Here is a 23,205-nt window from a genome sequence, read left to right as displayed (position 1 = left end):
CACAGAGGGAGAATGGTCGAGAGCCCTATCGTTCTGACCTACGCCATGAATGTAATGATTCTATGTTTAAAAGTAAATGCCAATAAAAACATTTAAGAATAAATTGGTTAGTGGTTAGGGTAGATTAAGTGTCAGGGTAAGTCGTGTGGATAGGTTAAGTGCCGGGGTAAGTGTTAAAGTATGGGTTATGGTAAGGCTAGGGTACCTTTCATTCACTTTCCTCCTTTTAATCTCCCTATCTCTGACCACACTCGCAATTTAGGAATTCACTTTGACTCCTCTCTCTCTTTTTCCCACCATATCTCTCTCACCTCTCAATCCTGTTGCTTCCACCTCTTTAACATTCGCAAAGACCGCCCCTCACTCACCTTTCATGCTACTAAACTTCTTATCTTCTCCCTGATCTTCTCTCGCCTCTTCTACTGCTGCTCCTTACTCTTTGGACTACCTAATTCCCATCTCGCCCCCCTCAAATCTATCTACCATTCTGTCGTCCGTACCCTCTGTGTCCTTCCTCCCGTGACTCCATCTCTGCTTCCCTTTCCTCCCAACTTAAATTTCACTTCCTCTGCTTAGTCTTTAAATCTCTCCATGGTCTTGCTCCCCCTTATCTCTCCTCTCTCCTCCCTTTCTACACTCCCTCCCACTCCCTTTGTTCTGCTGACCACTTCCTTCTCACCGTTCCTCCATCCCCCTGTAATCCCTCCTGCTTCCGTTCCTTTCAGCTCCTTGCCCTCCTGCACTGGAACTCCTTACCTCTCTCTATCTGCATTATTCCTTCCTTCTCCTCATTCCGCACATCCCTTAAATCTCTCCTTTTCCATTCACCGCCATGAAACCCCTTCCCCCTCCTGACCCCCTCCTTCCTTCCTCTCACCCCTTGATCATCTCCTTCCTCTCTCCCCCCTCCCTACACTCATCCTTTTCCCCTTCCCTCCCCTCCCCTTCTCCTCCTCCCCCCTCCCTCTCAGTTCTACTGCTAAGTTTCCCCTCTTCCCTCCAGTTTAATTGCTCTTCTCATTGTTTTGTTGGACTGATTCATTACTGTATGTTGCTTCCACTGTTATTGTTTTATGTATCATGTTGTTTTGATGTACAGTGCTTTGGCGTAAGGTGTTTTATAAATAAAATAAAATACAAAAAGAAAAGAAGTGCAGTTCATTCCGGACAATTAAAACTCCTTTATCAGGGATGTAATCCCGCTTCTTCCTAAACACTCATCTCATCTATAGTCCAAATGTTCAGAGCCGAACTGGTTGCGTGTACAGATCTTTGAGTTTGTTAAACCCAAAGATCATATGTATGGTGACTACTCAACCACCATTTATTGTAGACTTGCTTGGCTTGATTTAAAAAACAAGTGGCAAAGCCTCCAGACCCCCACGACCCCCAGAAAGAAAGAAGCATTTGACACTGGGTCTCATGCTGTGTTGCGGCACCCAGTCACTCATAGACATGTTGTGGGATCTTGCTAGGGTTTACCTTGTGGGTCATGCACAGCCCGATTGATACTTCTTAGTAGCCGACTACCACCGAAGTTAACTTGGTCCCATCCGCATGGCTGGTTCTTGGCAGTCTTTATGGAAATCCTGCAAGCCGCTTCTAGATGTTCCTGTATTGTATGCATCCGCTTCTAACTGATGTTCATGCTCCTCCGTCTCCGCCGGTCAGTGTTGCTCATTCAGCATACCGCAGAAGTAATGAGCTCCATCGCAGACCTCTGAGTACATGCGCATAGTGCCATAGACACGTCCAGTGCGTGACCTCACAGACAAACCAAATGACTTATCTGGGAGCCTCTTTTTTTTTTGTTTTATCATGGTGGGCCGCACAGCGCCAAACATGCAGTCTGTGTCATTGTGACTTTGTGGCTGCCTGCTTGTGAGTAGAATTAAGTCTATGCTCCAGAGCTCCCTTGAAGCAATGCACCAATTGAGGTCTCCCATCACAAAACTGATGTTCCCCAGTGCTGGTGCTGCTATAAAGCAGCGCTGTGTGCCGCGAGGTACATTGGAGGAGACAAGTGTGCAATTTAAAAATTAAAATATGGGAGACCAACTGGTAAGCTCGAGCAGATGCACCCCGTGAGAGCCCCAGGAGGTGATGTAAAGCCCCCCCCCTTTAAGGCCATGTTCCTCACACTCTGTTCCACCACAATTTGCACAGCGCAGTGAACATTTACGCAACCTGGTGTATGGCGATAATGAGATTCAAGTGGTACTCCACGGTCACTCCACCACCCTTTTATCCTGCAGAGTAGGTGTCCAGGATCTTGTACTGGTGCTGGGGTGGGGATAACCCTCTTGTGAGAGGACCAGATTTTGGCAAATGGAAGGATGTCAATACCAAAGCGATCAATGGGTTGAGCAATATTAGCAGCGTCTTCGATAGCAGTGTTGTGGTTAAGTGAGCCTATGCCAAAGCCCCGGAGTTCTTAAGCGTGGGTGAGTATCTGGGCGAGTAAGGGGGCGTGGGGGGAGTTAGGCACAGTAGAGCAGTGGAACTGTGCCCACAAGAGGATGGGGATGAGACGGAGGAGGCCACAGCAGTGTGGGCTAAGTTCTTCAAAGAAGCCAGGGACCTGCAATCTTCAGTCATAGGGGGGGCTTAGGCAGTGCACGCAGGGCGTTTAATGGGTGTGAAAGACTAGGGGGAAAGGAAACATCTAGTGTGTCAGGTGGTTCGCCTGGAAAATGACTGTGCCTGTAATAGAATATATATAGGTTGAAACAGGGTTTCATGAAGCAGTGCCCTTTTTCTATGGTATGGGTAAAGGCTAAAATGTATGTCATAGGTGATCATTCTTTCCAATTCTGTAGGTGTCTGGTAAAGGACAGTCATGGATGGCAGAGTGGTCGTCTTTTTTTTAAAGTGTGCCCTGCCATTTAAGCTTCCGAAAGCAAAAGTATACGCAAACAAGCAAAAACAAGCATTGGCAAAGCCAACAGTTTGGGTTTTTGTTTACGTACGAGATAGGTATTTGCTAGACACTGATATAATGGTAGTACCTGGCCATAAGTTTGCAGCAGCTGGAAAATGGAGTGACCTGGCAATCACTCATCTAACCCCTCAAGCCAAAACTGTTGGCTTTGTCGTTTCTTGTTTTTAACAGGACATCAATGCAAGGAACATATATCCATATTCCATAGGAATCGGCAGCATTTGCGCCAGCATGAAAATCCATGCTGGTGAAAACGCTGGAGGATTTGTATGGCAGAGAAGAAGGTAAGTTACATTCCACCCCCCCCATCTCGACCATACAAATACTTGAAATTGAGGTGTTATGCAAGAAACATGGCAAAAGTATTTCCCCCCACTACTCCGGACTCCTTCAAGGAGGAGAACATTCACAGGAGCTCTATTTAACGTAAGAAATGAGCGCAGTCTTGCAGGAGTCCAGAGTGGTCGGAAAAAAGGATATTTTTGTGAAGTGATCCCCGGGACTTGTGTGTGGCACAGGATCTCACCCAGCATGTAAAGTTTGTAGCAAACAAACATTTTTACATAGTGTGTGTGTGTGTGTGTGTCTTGGGGAATATATATCGGAGGCCATGTGTGAGGAATTTGACCATCCGCCTGGAGGGCGTGCGCTCGCCTGGGCTTTTTATAATTTTCAAATAAATGGAATGATGGTAGACCGACCTCAGGAAAATGTGTGGGGCAAATCCACACACATTTTCCTAGGCTCACACCACAACAAAAGCATACAACTGTGTACTCTTTCATTGACACAGTCTACAGGCACAGTCCACCCTCTCATATTTAGTTGAAATGCGACAGGCGTAGAGTGCACAATATCATCTCCAGGAAGGGGGAGGAACAGCCTTCATCCCTGCCATGGTCAACCTGATTAACTTAGAGGTTACATGGATCTGCCTTGCTCTTTTGTTAGGCCCACAGCCGGTACTTCAAACGGGCCCACACAGGGCCTGGCTGCAGAGGATAACAAAGGAGAAGGAAACCCAACAACTTTTTATATGCAACAGTGTCAACCTGAAGCCAGCTCCCACCTCTTAGTATCGATGGCAGTGAACTGTTATGTCTGGGTCTGTTGCTTATAGGAGGCCACCCCACTAGGGGGACCCCATTCATAAGGTAAGAGAATGTGGTTTGTAGAAGCCAGAGTCTCTTTTCGCCACAGCTGTAAAAGAGACCTGCTACTTTAATAGGCACCACACAGGGTGGACCATTAACCAGACAGACTCTTTGAACACAACAGATAGGGTGGGATTTATTAGCACATGGGAGTGAGCCCAGAGCTCTTTCTGTTGAGAGAAGGATTCCGCCATATTACTTCTGCGGCACACCTTGTTCCTGTTTTCACCCCTTTAGATTTCCTGCTGCAAAGCACTGTTTAGGACCTCATGCAAGCAGGATATTGTTGGTAGGGACCTCAATAGGCCTACCTCATTAAGGTAGGCTTAGACTACACCAATCGCTGTGGCCCACGTGGCTTTAAAAGAGGGCTGAGCCCCTCTTTTGGCAGATCATCTGAAGACTTCACCAGAAGTAACAAAGAAGAGCTCAACCTTGGACACTGGCTGAAGGCACAATCTGCCTTATATCTTCCACCAGTGAAGGAAGGCCAGGACATCCAAAGAGGGAAGCAAGATCCCTCCCCTAAACATCAGCCAGGCAACAGAAAGAGATAGAACTCAAAGGACCCTCCAGCTGCGCCAGAACCGGTACCCAGTCAGCACACAGAGTGCCCTGCTAGGCTCTGCAGCAAGCTTTGTGAATAGGAAGTGCCAGAAGGTCTCTGAACCTACAATCAAGGACAAGGCAGCTGCCCACAACACACCCCACAGCTGTGGGCCATACACCTTAAAGGACAACACAAGCCCATTGAAGAAGCTGGGAGAAGTGCCTCGATGAGCATCTACCGACGTCCGCCTTAAAGGACATTTTCAAGCCAGTCGAGGTTCTCAACCCCCAACTGACTGCAACGCTGGCCATTGTCAAGCCGCAGTCGCTCAAAGACATCTGGCACCTCTAGACAAGTGCTTCAGAACCGCCAATCAGCACTGAGACGACGACACCTGACGCCAAGCCACCATGTAGGCCAACCTGCAGCCGTTCGTCCAGCTTTGGTCCCCATACTGTCTTGCTGCCTGATACCCGCAGCTGACACCCATCTTGAATTGTGACACAGAAGCCTGCAAAGCACCCTGAAGCCGGCTCGACCCTGCTGAGCAACAGGAATACCTACAGCACAAGACACATTGTGGTTCTATCCCCCTAGTCCTTCCCCGAGGGCCCCTAGAGACATATTAAGACACATTGCTCCCTTTGTGCTAAAGCCAGGAAACATTAAACTGTTGTGGTTACTAACCATACCGACTACCCTCCTGTCAGTATCCAGAGCGCATCCCTTTTCCATCTTTGGAACTTTCTGTCCTCTGTATTCCTTTAAAGGGTGAGTTGTATTTCATGGTGTTGTTAGACTGTCTGTTGTTATTAATAAAGTAGATATGTTTAATGCAACCTTGATTGGACACTCCTTGTATCATTGGTTAAAAATTGTATTTTTGCTGTGTTGCAACTAACCAATGAGCTACAACCTTTCGGAGACAAGCCTGATGTTCATCCATGTTACCAAAATTGAACATTTTGCTTGTTATTCCAATCTATTCGGATCCCTTCTGGTGTATTAGGGGAGTGGGGCTGATTGATGCTTTAAAAACCGATATTCACCCCTGGACCACTGGTAGCCCGGAAGCAGGGCCGTCACGAGGGGTGTGCGGGGGGGCAAAATGCCCCGGGCCTCACACTGGCGGGGGGCCTCGCGGCCCCCTCTCCTAAGTGGAAGGCAGCACAGTCTCCCGTGTCCTTTATTCACATGGGGTAGTGAACAGAGAGTGTGTCAGCGGAAACAAAATTCAAGTTAAAGTGGTGACCGGCAATGGGTTGGGGAGAGAGGGGGCCCCCGAAATTCGGAATCACAGATCAGGCCATATAAACCAAACAATAATTGAAAAACATGAATATTTTATTTAAATTTCATTTGTTTAAAACATACATATTAAATTTTAAATTTTGTTACGAGCTCATCTCTAAATAGCAGCATATTGTTGTAGAATAAAGTGCATAGTGAAACAAAGTGCCAATATAAAACCAGACTGAAAATTCAGTCAGTATTAACTTCATGTTGCCAAGCTGTCTGAACCTCAAGTCGGCTGAAGAGGGTCACCCGGCTGGTGGTCAGAGGCTATGGCCGCATTTAACAATGTAAAGAAAACCCCAAAAATATATGGACAAGGCAATAGTAGTTCCTAATTACAAAAAGGGGTGCCATATGTCGACTACTGTACTGTCATGACCTACTATATACACTAGGTCTGACATATACACAGGAAGTAGTTTCGATGGTGCGGAGCATCTAGGCTGTTTCACGGTTGATGCCCATCTTCTTCAGGACGGCGCACTCCCGTTGGAATATTTGCCACTTGAAGGTTTTAATGTAGCAATAAGGCAATAATACACACAGGAATACAGAATTATGCAAACTGAATCCATAATTTTACCTAAAAGAACCAAACAAAAAAGAGGGAAAAACAAATAATAAACAGTAAATACATAATCAAAACAACACCGAGGATACATTGTGTATCGACCTGCAAAACTAAATCAAATCAAGAAAACAGAGGGCATAATGATTAAAACATACTGATCTGTGATTGACGAACAGGATAACCCCCTCCCCGCCCCCATAGAACACTGTCCGGAAAAACACCTCCTTACTAAATAATGGGAGAAAACATGGTTCAATAATTAAATTATCAAATTTACCAATATCTCAACTTTGAAACTGGCCACTTGTTCCCGAATGTACATCCTGGGAAATGTGTATGGACCTGTAGGGCAAGTTCTCAGTCAAGTAGAACTGCAAAAAAACAAAAAGGAGAGACAGGAACATGTTGTAATACAGGAGGGATCATCAGTAGCTGATATCCACTCCAAAAAACCAACAACCAAGGGTGCACGCCATACGGCAGTCCTTCCTAATGTGACAATAAAAAAAGGTAAACGCAAAACCAAACATTAGAGCTCACCTAAATTGGGAACGAATCACAAGCATAGGAGTTCAATCGCACAATTGTGTCGCGGTCGACCAGTCACAATAAGGCATCTGAAAAGGTCTGTCCTACTGGAGTCTAGTGTTGTTCACCGCGTTATGGTACGTGCGCAGATAGCTGTGGTAACGTAAATAATTAGATAAATAAAGAGGCTGTGTGAGCAGTCAATATAGAGGGTTACGAGACAAATAGTCCTCCAACATGGAATACATCGCTCGCCCCATGATGTTAAACAGATTACTTCAATGCTAAGGAAACTAATAAAAGCAATGCTAAAATTAATAATAAAGACAATGTAGCCGCTGCAGTAGCAAATGCTAAAGAGTTGCGACCAATATAATGCATATTTGGCAACTAGAGTGAAAATGTAGGAAACTAGCATCATTCTCAGCATATAGCCGAGATCGGTGTGTACCTTGCTGATTAATGGCAGACATAGCTGCCAGCAGAACGTCAGTGCTACTAGCTGCTGCAGCCGCTCTGGAAGCCTAATGTGTTAATTGGGCGCCTAAATTAGCACTCCAAAAAGGCCCCCCAATTGTGTCCTGGTTCGCAACAGATGACTGCTCAAAGACGATTTCTAGATGTTCAAATAACTGGCCCAGCATCCCAACTCACCGTCAGTCTGTGCGCGAACCATCCCGCCTTCGTTGAATCCTCAATAGCTCTCCCACAGAACATGGATGGAACGGCTTTAAATAGCCAAATGAGGGGAGGGGAGGGGGAGTAGGGGCAGATCTGGGAGTGCTACTTCACGCATTGAAGCAAAAAAAATGGCTTAATTGCCAGCACAATGCACACCCTCTAGACAAGTGCTTCAGAACCGCCAATCAGCACTGAGACAACGACACCTGACGCCAAGCCACCATGTAGGCCAACCTGCAGCCGTTCGTCCAGCTTTGGTCACCATACTGTCTTGCTGCCTGATACCCGCAGCTGACACCCATCTTGAATTGTGACACAGAAGCCTGCAAAGCACCCTGAAGCTAAGTGGAAGGCAGCACAGTCTCCCGTGTCCTTTATTCACATGGGGGACTGTGCTGTCTCCTTTCTGCCCCTGCAATGATTTTGCTGTTTGTTGCGAAGCCGTTTGGCTCCGCAACAAACAGCAAAATAATGGGAGACAGCAGGGCTCAGAAGTGAGCTCTGCTGCCTCCCGTAATTCAGCTGAAAACGTGGACATGCTGAATGACAAGAAAGGACTCCTCTCCTGTCAGTCAGTGTGTTCACGTTGCTCAGCATGACCACACTTACTGATGGGAGAGGAGTTCTCTCCTGTCAGTCAGTGTGTTCACGTTGCTCAGCATGACCACACTTACTGATGGGAGAGGAGTTCTCTCTTGTCAGTCAGTGTGTTCACATTGCTTAGCGTGACCATGCTGACTGATGGGAGAGGAGTTCTCTCTTGTCAGTCAGTGTGTTCACGTTGCTCAGCGTGACCACGCTGATTGACGGCAGAGGAGTTCTCTCTTGTCAGTCAGTGTGTTCACGTTGCTCACCATGACCACGATGACTGACGGGAGAGGAGTTCTCTCTTGCCAGTCAGTGATTTCACGTTGCTCAGCGTGACCACGCTGAGTGATGGGAGAGGAGTTCTCTCTTGTCAGCCAGTGTGTTCACGTTGCTCAGCATGACCACGCTGACTGACAGGAGAGAACTCCTCTCATGTCAGTCACTGTGATCATGTGGTCAGCGTGATCACGCTGACTGATGGGAGAGGAGGTCTCTCTTGTCAGTCAGTGTGTTCACGTTGCTCAGCAGACTGACAGGAGAGGAGTTCTCTCTTGTCAGTCAGTGTGTTCATGTTGTCAGCATGATCACGCTGACTGATGGGAGAGAGGTTCTATCTTGTCAGTGTGTTCACGTTGCTCAGCATGACCACGCGGACTGACAGGAGAGGACTCCTCTCCTGTCAGTCATTGTGTTCACGTTGATCTGCATGACCATGCTGACTGATGGGAGAGGAGTCCTCTCCTGCCAGCCAGTGTGTTCATGTTGTCAGTGTGATCCCGCTGACTGATGGGAGAGGAGTATACATGTATGTACGGAGTTGTGTAACTGGTGGATGAATGCATGGGTGAAAGTGTTTTTTGTGAGTTTGTGTTCAGCACCACCCCTAAATGCAGCTGCCGTGGGGGGCCACTTCATTAAGGGGTGGGTTCACGGCATCAGAGGTGCACCTAGGCTAAAATGTCAGGGGGGGAAGAGGGACTAACACTTCAAATGTTGGGAGAGGTGCTAATGTCAGAGGCTGTGAGGAAGGGACAAACTTCCTTGTTTGGGGGAACCTAACATCTTTCCACATTTCAAATGAGGCTATTCTGGTGAAGCTTCAATGTTACAAGCAGCTACCTCTTGCCTTCATTTCTGAAACGTCACACTTAAGGACTGCTGTGAGAATGAGATGTCTCATGTCACCACTTTCCTTCTAATCACTCCCCTAGCATCCAAGTGCTAACCCCAAATCACGATTTCAATTACCTAAAAATGTATGGATATGAATGCAGGTGCTAACAGTGAAATGACTTCTCATGGCCATGCTAATCCCTATGGCAATTCTCACCCAGTTCCTGCCCTCCCGACCCAAAATCCCTCCTCACCGGAACTCTTTGAGCTAGCTTTAAACATGCCTTGCCATCAAACGTTGCCCTCAATGTGCCTGCAAGTGTTTCCTCAAAGGAGTCTTCTGAGACTTCATGACTTCATTGGAGTTGTAAACACGTAACTGGTGTAATAAAAATGTCTTAATTAGGTCTGCCTTTGGCCACTCAATTTAAAAACACCCTGCGTGTCTTTCGCTGAAGTTCTTTTAAGAATAAGCATTTTAGCTTGTGTATAAGTATTAAGCATTTAAAAGGCACTGCTATTAGCTGCTCAGGTACTCAAACCATTTTGCACTGGCACTATCAATGGCCAGCTAATACCAATAGAGAAGTGCCTTTCCCATGCCTACACGAATGCCCAAACTGTTAGCATTGCCAGTGCTCTTTTTGCTTTACCCTTGATGCACAGAGCTATGCATCAAGGTTAAAGCAAACATACTACTTGGCTAAATTGGCACACATTAAATGTAGGCCTATCTAGCCATTAATAACACTTATGGTACACAGTCAGCCTGGATATACTTTCTGTGGCATGGCATTTTTACTCGCTAGGAGTCCGTACATGGTAATAATGGCATACATTGATGCAGCCTGCATCGACATAATTAGAACAACCAGCATGTATATTTTTATATTAGCATATCTCGCGTGGAAAGGCGGCATGAAATGTATTGGAAAATGTTCCGATGCACAATTTGTGATTTGTATCTATTGGGAATTTCCATGTGCTTCCATACAAAACCAATTGCAAACTGTATGGATTTCTACCCAATTTTGCAAAGAAAGTGCTGTAAAATGCATTCTTTTAAACACAGTGTTTCAAACATGTTCTTGGGAGTGAGAACCCCCCTCAAGCAACCCTTGTTTGGTTTGGGCTCCCTCACTGTGCTCTGTTGATCCTGCCTAATTGGCACAAACATTTAAGCCTCTTAAGTTCCGAAATGTACCAGCCTCCACTGTACATCATTTGTCACTGTGTATGATGTGTGTTTTAATGCGCACACAGGGGCAACGTGCTCTTTAATGATATGATATGGCATTTATAACGTGCCTGTACACAAGTGTTTCGAGGCGCGACAAGGCAAGGAGGGAGAAACATAAGAGTAGGACAAAAAACAGATCTTACTAGGCCTTGTGTCATTCAGATCGCCTAAGATCAGGGAAGGGGGGAGGGGAGAAGTGCCGAGGGTGGGGTAGGATGCAGAAGTGCAGTAACAAAGGAGAAACAAGAGTGAAGCCAACGGGTGGCAAGTGTGGGTACTCATAAGTGCAGCCAACTGGTGGCGAACAAGAGCGGGGACTGTAGGGTTACAGCTACAGACCACAAGTGCAGGGGAGCCAAGAGGCAGTGCAGGATTGCAACAGGACAGGCAGGGACCTGGGCCCGAATTCAGAGCTTGACCAGGTGACCAGTTCATGGATCAGGCAGGTGATCAGCAAGGGAGAGGAAGAGAGAAGGCCGAAGCAAAGAGACAGGTCTTTTGGTGCTTCCGGAACCAGAGATGGTTCTCCTCAAGTTTCAGCGAGGTAGGGAGGCTGTTTCTAGAGGGAGGCCCCAGCCGAAGAAAGAGATCTGCCCTGCAATCTTTGCTTGGAAAAGTGACTGACCCTCAGAGAATTGGAGGTGGCGCAGTGGAGAGCTCATGCCATCTTATATATATTTATTCATATGATAAAAAAGTTAGTCTAGCATGAACCTTTCTTCAGTAGAGAAATCTAACTTTGCTGTAGTTGATTTGGAGTTGTAGTAATAAACCATATTTGGGATCCTGCACACAAACTCAAGGGTAGATTTCTCGAGTCTCCTGTTTGCGGATGTGCCGCTGCTGGCCGAGTGCAAAAAATTGTAAGGGGGCCTCACCAAATGTGTTGCCCCGGGCCTCACCACATCTTGTGACAGCCCTGCCCGGAAGATGATTCGTCACACCATGCAAAAGCTCTATACTATCATCATACACGTATGTGAGCTGGTCTAATAATGGTCAGATTGTGCCTACTGTTTTGCCCGCTACTCATTTGGATTATGTTTCCCTCTGTCCAGTTGTGCCTTACGAGATCACCGTCTACACCAGTGATAAATTCGGAGCTGGAACGGATGCAGATGTCTTTATTGTCCTGTACGGAAGAGACGGGTTGTGCACTCAGCAGAAGTCCCTGTGCGTCAACAAGCGGGAGCGACGTTTGTACTTCGAGAGGAACTCAGTGGATCAGTTTATTGTTGAGGTGAGATGCTGCTGAAGTGAATGTGCTTGTACAATGAGGTAATAGGACCTCAAATACATATATATATATATATATATATATATATATTTGGAAATGAAAGGCACTGCAATCTGTGTCACCTATTCTTTAGTGTTGACTCTCCATCTATATGCAAGTCCAATAGGTTGTGCATAGAGAATACCCTATTGCAAATGGTTGCTGGAGTCTTCGCATGTCCAGAGAAATCATGGTTCAAGATGTTATTTAGATGTTCTCACAGGTTTATGTCAAATCTGTTCAAATCTGTTTCACAGAAACAACATATGAAACATGTTTCACGGGGTCTGCTCTTCTTCAGGGCCCTTCACATTAAAATGTAAAATAAAACATGTGACAAAGTTTCAGAAATACAGAAATTGTTAAGCAATTCGAATTGATTTGTAAAGATCTGAAAATAGGTGACATGCTAATGCATTGTACTTGCTGAATTTGCCCCCGAAATGCTCAACATAAAAGAATTCATTTCTGAAAATCTTTCTAAATTGCTTGATGTTATTATTGCACCAGATGCAAGCAATAGCCCTGTTTTCAAGGAAAAGACAGCAGTCGAGCATACTGGAAGTGTACCTTACGCTTGTGCCGCAACAGAGCTCAGTAATAATAATAAAATGTATTTGTATATAGTCATTTATGACTTTTACAATTTCAATCATATACAATCAATTAATTTCATATATATGTACATATGTGCAGTGATATAAAAATAACACAACATGTCACAACACAATATCACAATACATACAAATAATAACATATATATGCAGACATATAGCAATCAATTAAGGGTTGATTAAGAATATATATATATATATATAATTATATATATTGTACTCCGAATCACACTTGCACACACACTTGCTTTCACATATACACATGTACTCCCCGGTATCTAGTCATAATGTCGAATACAATAATATCGAAAGTCAAAATGTCGAAAAAAAAATGTCGAAAATAAAAATGTCGAATTACAAAAATGTCGAATTTTTTTCGACTTTTTTTCGATTTTATGTGTTAATAATAAATATTTTATTAAACTTTTTTTTAAAAATAATTAAAGGTATTTCCATGGGGGTGGGGGTGATGGGGAGGATGGGGGGGGTTGGGGATAGGGGTTTGGGATGGTTTTTTAAATAATTAATTAATTATTTAATATTATATTAAAGATTTTTTTTAAATAATTAAAGGTATATCTATGGGGGGTGGGGGGGTTGGGGTAGGGGTTTGGGATGGGGGGGGACCCCCCCCATAATAAATGTTACTATCTGGGTAAAAAAAAAAAAAAAAAGAGTGTTTTGGGTTTTCATTTTTTTTTTCGAAATTATGACTTTTCCTATTATATGTATGTATTTTCGACTTTTTTACATTCGACATTTTTTTTTCGACATTTTTGCTATTCGACATTATTTTTACGACTTTTTGACAATAAACCGTACTCCCCTTAAAAGGAAGAAAGGAAAAATTCACCAAATAATAATACAATAGTACAATATTACAACATTCAACTAACACATTAAAATTCAATCTACTTACTTAAAAACTTTTAAGTACTTTTCAATGAGGAGCCATAGACGATAAATTGAAATGCGTAGGGAGGTTGATGGGGAATTCAAACAATAACACCAAATCTCCTTGGACCTGATAGTTTCACTGTTATGTTATGTTATAGGTACTTATATAGTGCACCGTCAAAAACAGAATTGGTCCTCAAGCGCTCTGGCGGATCTGTAAACAGGAAGGAGGGCAGGTAGAGTTAGTCAGGTGGCGGGGGAGTAGGAGAGTAGGAGAGTGGGAGAAGTGATGTACTGTTGGTGGCTTCAGTTCGGTATACACAGTGCGCTGAGCTTTGGTGCGAGTATCCGACCGGGCGAGAACTTGTGTGCTGTAGGTGTTATTTATGTGTTGTTGATGCAGTGTGGTAAAGTGTACGTGGATTGCTGGGTGAGAGATGGTTTTGGGTGGGTTGGGTATGGAGAGAGTTTAAAGTTGGGTTAGTGGGGTCTGTATCCTGGTTCTAGTAATTCTTCTTCCATTGGAGTTGAATTCCTGTGGATGGGGTTGTTGCTGATTTCTTATTGGCAATCTGACTGGAGTGTGTGATGGTGCGGGCGGTCACAGCTGTATCCTAATGAGCATTGTATACTGTGATTGGGTGTGTCTAATTCATCTACATCTGTTGTGGGAGCTGAGGTTGGGTGCTCCCTATTCCTTTGCTATCTTTGTGACATTGGACTGTTGGAGCTTGTTGTGGTTCAGGGCCAGGGTTTTATTGATGAGTCCTCCTAGTACTTCCGTCTTGGTCAGCCTACGTATTCAGTCTTTGTGTCCTCCTATCATGGTTATCTCGCAGTTGGTCTTTCGGTATGTCATGGAGTGTCTTCCTTAAAATCTATTGTTTGGTTGTTGCTTGTGTGTGGTGGCGCGGCGCACTCCCAGCTGTATCCTAATGCGCTTTGTATAGTGTGATTGGGTATGTCTATTCATTCCCTTCTGGTTTTGGAGCTGAGGGATGAGTGTTCCCCATTCCCTTGCTATCTATCATGACAAGGGTCCGTTAGTGTTTAAGAGTGGTTTAAGGCCAGGGTGCTATTGATGAATTGTCCTAGTACTTCCGTCTTGGTTTGCTATGTATTCGGTCTTTAGTGTCCTATCATGGCTATCTCTCGGTTAGTCGTTTCGTATGTCGTAGAGTGTCTTCCTTAGAGTGTTTTCCCAGTTGATTGCTAGCTGTGGATCGGGATATGTCTCTTCATCGTTGTTTTAGTTGTGTGTGTCCCTGTGGGCGGTCTTCTAGTTATGAAGTGAAGAGCCAGGTTTTGAGAGGTTTCCTGAATAGTAGGTGGTTTCTTGTGTTGCATATGTTCTTTGGTAGGTCGTTCCAGTTTTTCAGAGCTTGGTGAGAGAAAGAAGATCTTCCGAGTTTTCTTTTATTGTAGAGTTTCGGTTCCAACCGGATATCGTTGCTTGATTTGAGCATTCCTATTGGTTGATGTAGGTGTAATTTGTCTCTCAGGAACTCAGCGCCTTGTTTGTGTACTGCTCTGTGCGCGATGCACATTGTTTTGAATTTTATTTGTTGTTTTATTGGTAGCCAATGTAGTGTTTTTAGCACAGGTGCGATGTGTTCTCTTCAGGGTAGTTTGAGAAGCGATCTGGCTGCCGCATTTTGTATGCGTTGTAGTTTTTTTAGGAGTCGTTCAGGCATACCCAAGTATAGGCTATTGGTGTAGTCTACTCTGGTCATGATGAGAGCGGTGGTTGTTTCGTTGGCAAATGATAGGAACAGTAGGACCCTTTTGCCGCTCGCAGGAGAAAGAAGCATTTGAGTAGAGTGTTTACTTGTAGCTCTAGGGTGAGATTATTGTCCATCAGGACCCCCAGGTTTTTTACAGTCCGTGAAAGAGGATCCCAAACTCTTACATTCTGTAAAGAGATGTTTTACTGTTTCATTGCTTTGGCACTTGCTCCGCTTCAATGGTCACAGCACAGTAAGAGAATGTTCTGCCAGTAAAAAGCAATTCGCACCTGGAACCATCAAATAAAATGTGACACTGTCATGCCTGACTCGTGTAACATGAATTCCAAGCTTACATTGGCTCAGCCCCTTCTTACATCAAAACCCCACAGACTCATTCCAGGCTGCTGGTAAACAGCTTGGGTTAAATGGCACTAATACACTGGAGAGTCCCTTCCAGACTGAATAGTCAGTCCAATGATTTATTGGGTAAAGAGCACAGCCACGTGCACCGAGCACTCAGGGCTTTGCCGAGCAGGGCATGCCTGCTTTTACTAGTAGTACTATTAGCACCCCATGTTTAATTCTGTACGCACAGGCATTGCATTGCCCATTATGGAATAACCTAATTGGGCCAGATAGATACCCACTGGTGAAAGATCTGAGCCATCGTGCAAGTCTCTAACATGTCAAGTCACAAGTAAACTGAATAGCTCCTCTGAACCCCATTATGTCCATAATCAGCATCTGCATCTGCATACTACTCCTAACAATGTGACAAAAGGGATTCCACATCTGGTAAACAGCGGGTATAAGCCGTTGCCACCATCCATCGGGCAACCTACCTTTTAAATGTATTGCGCACAATCTGATCCCACAGAGTAGGCAAAATACAGATGTTCTCATTAAGGGTCAAAGCTACTACCTTTCTCTTTCCTCGATGAGCGTTGAGAGATTATATGTACATTAATAAGCACAGCTTCAATGTTCTACTGGTATTATCACTAGATATCACACGTGCAAATAAGCATCAAACTCACCTCAAATATAGAATGAATTGGACTCTACAATTACAATGACATGAAATTGATTTTTATTTTAAGTATTGCCTCTTTACCATAGTGATGAGTGATTTCATTTGTCCAGTCTCTCTCCTCACCCGGCTTGAGCATGACCTGGAAAAGGAGAGTGACTAGATAAGCACTGGGGTTTTGACTTTTAGGTAGGCATAAGATGGCAAGAGCTGGTAAATGGTGTGACTACCTAGGCATGCCTTAGCCGTGCCTGGCAAAGGACCACACCTGTGCAAAAGTGAAAATATGTTGCTTTGTCAGTTGTTTTAAACACAAATTCAGTACAAGGAATGATATTAATCAAGTGCTGAAGGCCCACTTAGTTAAGACATATATGCACCAGCAGTGCATATATGTATCTTAGTAAAACATTAACTGACAGCAGATTGCTTAGAAATAACACTGGCAGGCCTAAGTTTTATGTTATTGCTTGGCAGAGCTAGCCTAGCTCAAATAGATCCCAGGAGGATGTGAATCCGGTAGGGTAGGGCAGGTCTTGGGTGGGTAGGCTATAGGAATTAGCAAGTCGATGGGCAGTCAATGGGTGGGTAAAACTCCAGAAAACACTCACAAACTTAGCGTATCTCCTCACATGCCATGACCCCCCCACCCCAGTTAGCGTTTAAGAGTCATCTAATAGCCAAAACTAAACTTTGTAAGTATTAAAATGTCCACATGCTTTAACTGTTACTACCATGCTCATCATGAGGCGCTTTATGGTTATTCTCCAGTGCAGTGGTGGTATGTTCAATGTCTACTTGAATAAATGAAAAACTTCATGATCAATTGTTGTCTTCCAACTTTTCTCCAAACATCTCACCTCTTCAGAACATTCAGCCTCATTCCGATTATGTTGGTATCCTGGTGGTAGAGCTGCCAGGATACCGGCATCTGGTACTTCCCTTTACTGTCATCCAGTCCGGCGCATTGCCGATGGGATTACGGGTGCCGGCGGAGCGGTGTAAATCCCCATTCATGGAGTCCAACAGGATGCTTTTTTGGCCGGTAGGCCACCTGGCTTACCTCCAGCATTTAGCTGGAAGTAACTCATGTGCCCCACTGACACTCCTGTAGTCGGGCGGTCCAGTTAAGTGCTGGTATCCTCGGATACCAGCACTTTTTTACCCGACCGCCCGACTCAGAATGTGGCCCATTATCTTTACAAAATATGTATTTTTAAATCTGCATTGTAGTTCCTTAAAATTACCATCCCTTTCACGTTCAAATTTTAAAAATTTCTTAAATTACCTTTGTCGCTTACTCTTGTGTGCATCAGGTGCTATTTTGTTGGGACTATTCATGATTATTATATTATTATTATTCATAAACAAACAAATAGCTTTCCATTTGGTTTGGAGCAATTGTGTAATGATAATGTGGACAATAAATGGGGAGTCTGCAACTCCAATGAATGTGGCTGCTGCCACCTCGTCAGAGCCTCCCGGTTTATGCACAGTCTGTCTTTTCTGTCTGCAGCTGGAAGATGTTGGAGACACTATTGAGAAGATTCGCATTGGACACAATGATAAAGGACTTCAGGCAGGGTGGCACCTGGATAGAGTGGAGATCCGAAGACTTTTGCCAAATGGAAAGGTGGGTCACGTGATTTTTCAACCAATGCCCACTCTTCACACCAAATCTATGAAGAATAACATATTAGAGGTTAATCTACGATCTGCTTCAGTAATATGCTTTGCGTCCCCACAATTCGCTGCTCCCGCATTGGAGGCCGGGCATTCTCGGTCACATCGGCTCAATTATGGAACAGTCTTCCTTTGCCTTTGAAAAATGTATCAAAACACTTCGTTTTTAGGAAAGCTCTAAAAACCTATCTCTTTTAGTAACTTTGCAGTGGGATCCTGACCTCTCTCTCCCCAGCACCATGATACCTTTGGGTGACTGAGCGCTTAACATGTTTCCATAACATAACATAACACACTTCAAAACATAATATCTTCTTGAGTTTGCTTTCTCTAATACTGTATCTGCCTGGTACACTATGCTGCCAGGACTTTTCTTAAATGTGTATTTCTTACTTTTTACCTGTTTTCCCTTTTAACAAAATGTTCACTGGTTCCTCCTCTTTCAAGCACTTAGTTTGCGTCCTTTACAATTATTCCCCATTGGCATCTCTGCCAATATGCCCCGGTGTCGTTTGGCGTCTCTTCCCATCTTGCTGCCTACGTTCCTCTGTTTTTCTGCTCTCACAGTTCCTGCTGGGCTCTTCAGCTTCGCGTTAGGCTTAGATAAGGTAAATGCTGCACCTTAACACCTGTGAATGCCCTGGAGACCTGCATTGGTTTCTGGTGTTCCTGCAGCATGTTCCCTCTCACAGTCAGACTTCCTCTTCTGCCTCCTCTTGCGCCAGAGGGCTCCACAGTACTCTCTGAAGCCCCGCAGTCTCTCGGTCCATACTGAGAGAAGCAGCTTCTTCCCTCCAGCAGCATGCCCCAGTCAGCTCTTGCTGCTGATTGAATCTCCCGGCTACAGGTATGTACTCACAACAACTAGAGCACAGCCTGTACTCTTGGTCATTTCTGCTCTGCATTACTCAGATCATCTTCCTCATCCCAGTATTCTTGTGGTTATGGGAATGGTAGTCCCTTCTTGATGTTTCACATGTAAAGTCTGGGTAAGTGTTCTTTAAAGGCAAGTCAGCTCTAGATTACTTGTAAGTCGAGCCTGAGAAGATGTTTTCACAAGTCTTAGAGGGCGAGTCAGATTCTGATGGTTTACATACAGTTCTTGTTAGAAAGTCTTCAGTATCCTTCCTAGGTAGATGAGGGAAGGTGTAACAATAAGCCATTAAGGCATTGGTTATGGATGCATTATCCTCAAGAGAAGAAGGGGAATACCATGCTTTGTCTGATAATGCCCTGCTACTCTCTCTGAGGTTATCTCCCCCATGCGATCCTCCCTCATATAGCCACCCCTAGGGTCAGGATCAGGTAGCGGCTGCCGTGCCTTGGCCTCATGGGGAGAGTTCACCATTGGGAAAAGAGTGAGGACACCATTGGATTCATCCCACTGCTTAGATGTTGTTTCCACTGCTTCAGCCTGAGATTCTAGATATCCTGGGACTGGCACCTATATTGTTTTAACAGGTGTTAACCCCAGAGAAAGAACTCTGCAACAAGTATTATCGACCCACACCCCGAGTTATGGGCCTGATGAGAGAGCAACGATGCAAAACATGGATAAGGGTCAATAACCCCTTTTATAAAACCCTGTTAACCGGGATGTTAGCCAATTATGTGGCACAATCGGGGATGATAAACATCAGATGAGTAAATACAGTTGCATCAACTACTTGAACCACTGGAGATTTCTCAAGTTGTTATGGTGGCCAAGGGAGACAACGCACATTCATATGGAATGTTGCCAGGCTAGCAGCAGGAATCCTGGTAATAGTGGTGTGGTACATCCTCTGCCACATTGTACAACCTGGACTCTCTGGCACTTCAATGTTAGCATTTGCTGGCAATGACCAGGCAGGCCGTACGGGCTGATAACAGCACAAGTGAAGCGAGGGCCATTACTGACAACAGACATGCTGACAGCAGGTAAAGCCTGCTTGCCCGAATCATTGTTGCCATTATCACACTGCAGAAAGTTCCCGGGGTTAATAGCATTTAAATAAAGTTCCCTTTCATGAAAATGTGCTTTTGGGCAACCATGTATTTATTAAAGAAAAAAAAACAATCCAAGATGGAACCCATAAAAGAAGCAAGGGGAATTTTACAAAGGGTGCCATTTAACTTTCCAATGGCGCCACCTAGAATGACAGTTTAGCAGCAGACAAGAGCAAGTAGATGAGGAACCCATAAGGCAGGTAAGCTAAATGAATTTACAATTCAGTGACATGGAGCGGGAGGAGGCAATAAGCATGGAAACAGGGGGCGGTCAGACAACAAACTGGTTATTATAGCCCTGCAAGCACAGGGGCTGCTTAACAAGTGGACTGTTAATTATTTTGTAAAGGCAGAACTTGCCTGTCTTAATACCCCTGGATATTCGTTATTACTTGTTTTCAAGACCGTGTAACTTTGTACATTTTGTATTACAGGTTTTTGTGCTCTGAAACCTACTATGTATGCAAGTATGAGCGCCCAGATACCCTTGGGTTAGGTACGCTATATAAGTAAATAAGCTAAACCAAACTGACGTCAGATTGCTTGGAATGAGGACATGTACCAGAAGTTACAACCCGCTATCCATGCAACGTGATTTAGCCAAGCACCACATAATATATGGGTGGACCTGACATCTCAGCCCATAACGTCCCGTCAGACTTAGTTACGGGGCCAAAGTGCAGCAAGAAAGGCCAGACATGCACCCATGAAAAAGGAGTAACAACTTCAGGTATGAGCGTGGAGCAGGCATTCTGCAAGGTCATGGTGGTTGAGGGTAGAGAAAATGGGCTTGTATAAAAGGGTATAGCTGGCCTTCTCTGTATCCTGATTGGCTGCACTGCTTGGTAGCTTAGATCGCTAATGTTAGCTACCCGCTATTTGCTAACTTCAACCGGAATCAACACGAATTGTGATGACTAGGCAAAAGTGTCCAAAATTCTAGTGATAGTATTTCACGGTCATTAAAATATAAAAGCGAATGGATACCTACTCTGAACTTTCTCAGGCAGAACCTCTATCACCTTGGCATTAATGCAGAAATAGAAATAAACTGCTGCTATCTGGCGTGTCTTTGGGTTTGTGGTGGTGTGCCAGCATTACCAGTGGTGAGGACGCAATTCTTATGGACTAGTCCGAGTACATCTCCTGAACATTTTATATTTCATTGCATTGGTCTCCAGCCAGGCAGGCTTGTAGTCCCACTGTCCCTAAAAGCATGCCTCAACAATTGTGTTATTTGTGACAGACTCACATCTGGAAACATTTTCCCTTAAAAATCATTTGCCACTGAAGTTTATCTCCCATAATTCTGACACCAGGAGGTGGGGGGTGGGGAAGTCTCCCGTTTATGCAGCGTCTTCACAACCACCTCCTTTACCTTCCCAATTTTAACCAATTTCACATATTTATAGGGAAGCAAAGTATATACTCCTTATGTATTTGTTACGCCGCCTACATGCCAGATTAAATGAATATGTGGGTCAATCAGTTAGAGAGTACTTATAGTTTGGTTTCGTTTTTTATTTGAATAGCAAACAAAGCTCTAAGGCATCTAGGCACGTAATTTAATAATATGGTTACAGTAAGTGCAGTACAACCAATACAGACCAGGTGTACATTAGACCTGGGCAGTGCAGGAATTTACATACATGGTAAAGATTTGCCTCTTAAGCAGGGAGCTACAACCAAGTACATACGAAGCCAAATAAGTGAAGAGAATATATACTTGGGCAAGCTCACCTCTTATTGTGGGGAACTACATCAGGTACATATGAGGATATGATGGGTACAAGGAATATATACTTGGGCAAGCTCACCTCTTGTTATGGGGAATTGCATCAGGTATAGCTGAGGACATGATCATACGAGGAATATATACTTGGGCAAGCTCACCTCTTGTTGCAGGGAACTACATCAGGTACATATGAGGAGATGATGGGTACGAGGAATAAATACTTAGGCAAGCTCACTTCTTGTCTCGCGGAACTGCTTCAGGTAAATATAAGGACATGATTGGTACGAGGAATATATACTTGGGCAAGCACACCTCTTGTTGTGGGGAACTACATCAGGTACATATGAGGATATGATGGGTAAAAGGAATATATACTTGGGCAAGCTCACCTCTTGTTGCGGGGAACTACATCAGGTACATATGAGGACATGATAGGTACAAGGAATATCTACTTGGGCAAGCTCACCTCTTGTTGCAGGGAACTACATCAGGTACATATGAGGAGATGATGGGTACGAGGAATAAATACTTAGGCAAGCTCACTTCTTGTTGCGCGGAACTGCTTCAGGTAAATATGAGGACATGATTGGTACGAGGAATATATACTTGGGCAAGCACACCTCTTGTTGTGGGGAACTACATCAGGTACATATGAGGATATGATGGGTACAAGGAATATATACTTGGGCAAGCTCACCTCTTGTTGTGGGGAATTGCATCAGGTACATATGAGGGCATGATCGGTACAAGGAATATATACTTGGGCAAGCACACCTCTTGTTGCGGGGAACTACATCAGGTACATATGAGGACATGATAAATGCAAGAATATATGCTTGTGAAAGCTAGCTTCTTGTAGCAGGAGCTACATCAGGTCCCAAAGGACAACACTATATCAAAAAAATTTACGGTAGGTGAAGAGAGAAGAAATACATAGGGGAGGTAGCCTCTTAAGAGGGAGTATGTTAGAAGGTATATGCTAACAAACAAACTACGGAGGTCAAGCATGTGTTTCCATGAGAAATGTCTAATAAACATGAAATTACATAGATAGCAGTAGGGTATAAGTATATGAAGGTGCGGAAGTGGTAAAGAGGCCACGTTATACACATATGCGGACGAAAGAGTAGGGAAAGCGGGATGTACAGACATTGCATAGCAATAGGTTATTACGGTCCAAACAAAGCTGAGACTGTAGGGCTGCCATAGAGAGGCAGTCAAGTTCAATTGTTTGTGCAGTATAAACTGTTTATTGAATAAGGCACTCATAATGCAGTGAGCCTACACTCCTAAGTAATGAGCCTAACTACAGTATGGCAGTTGTATTAGGCAGTGACTATTACCCGGGGGTGCGATTATGAAGGTGAGGAGCGAACACGCCAATTAGCACGATGTAGTCAACTCAGGTGGCGGACCTAGATCCGGCAATAGCGATAGGGCAAAGGCATGTAGCAATAATCCATAACGTTGCATCTTGTGGATTGGGGACTGAAGAACAGTTTGTTGCGATACTGTAGCAGAGTCCCAGATGGTGTGAGGACGGGACGAGGTTCGGAGAAAAGTAAAGTCATAAAGGCGTACACGTTTCACAT

At 44.4% G+C, this 23,205-nt stretch overlaps 1 protein-coding gene and 1 long non-coding RNA gene across 3 annotated transcripts in view; one reads left to right on the top strand and one right to left on the bottom strand.

Annotated features, from left to right (window-relative positions):
* Positions 1-23,205, top strand: part of LOXHD1 (lipoxygenase homology PLAT domains 1) — a 1,234,736-nt gene that overhangs the window by 929,949 nt on the left and 281,582 nt on the right. For both annotated transcript variants that reach the window (XM_069626921.1, XM_069626920.1), the window contains 2 exons: positions 11,721-11,902; positions 17,723-17,839. In XM_069626921.1, the coding sequence (XP_069483022.1) occupies positions 11,721-11,902; positions 17,723-17,839 (299 nt within the window). The remainder of the gene's footprint in view (positions 1-11,720; positions 11,903-17,722; positions 17,840-23,205) is intronic.
* Positions 5,969-7,772, bottom strand: LOC138510898 (uncharacterized). The gene is made up of 3 exons (XR_011280451.1): positions 7,695-7,772; positions 6,790-6,883; positions 5,969-6,524 (listed from the first exon to the last, which is right to left on the bottom strand). It is a non-coding gene; the product is annotated as an uncharacterized lncRNA (long non-coding RNA).

The sequence above is a fragment of the Ambystoma mexicanum genome, chromosome 6p, assembly GCF_040938575.1.
Source record: "Ambystoma mexicanum isolate Mex_15411 chromosome 6p, UKY_AmexF1_1, whole genome shotgun sequence".
Classification (NCBI taxonomy): Eukaryota; Metazoa; Chordata; class Amphibia; order Caudata; family Ambystomatidae; genus Ambystoma; species Ambystoma mexicanum.
The sequence above is the reverse complement of the archived record's forward strand: the minus strand, read 5'-3'. Positions and strand labels throughout refer to the sequence as shown.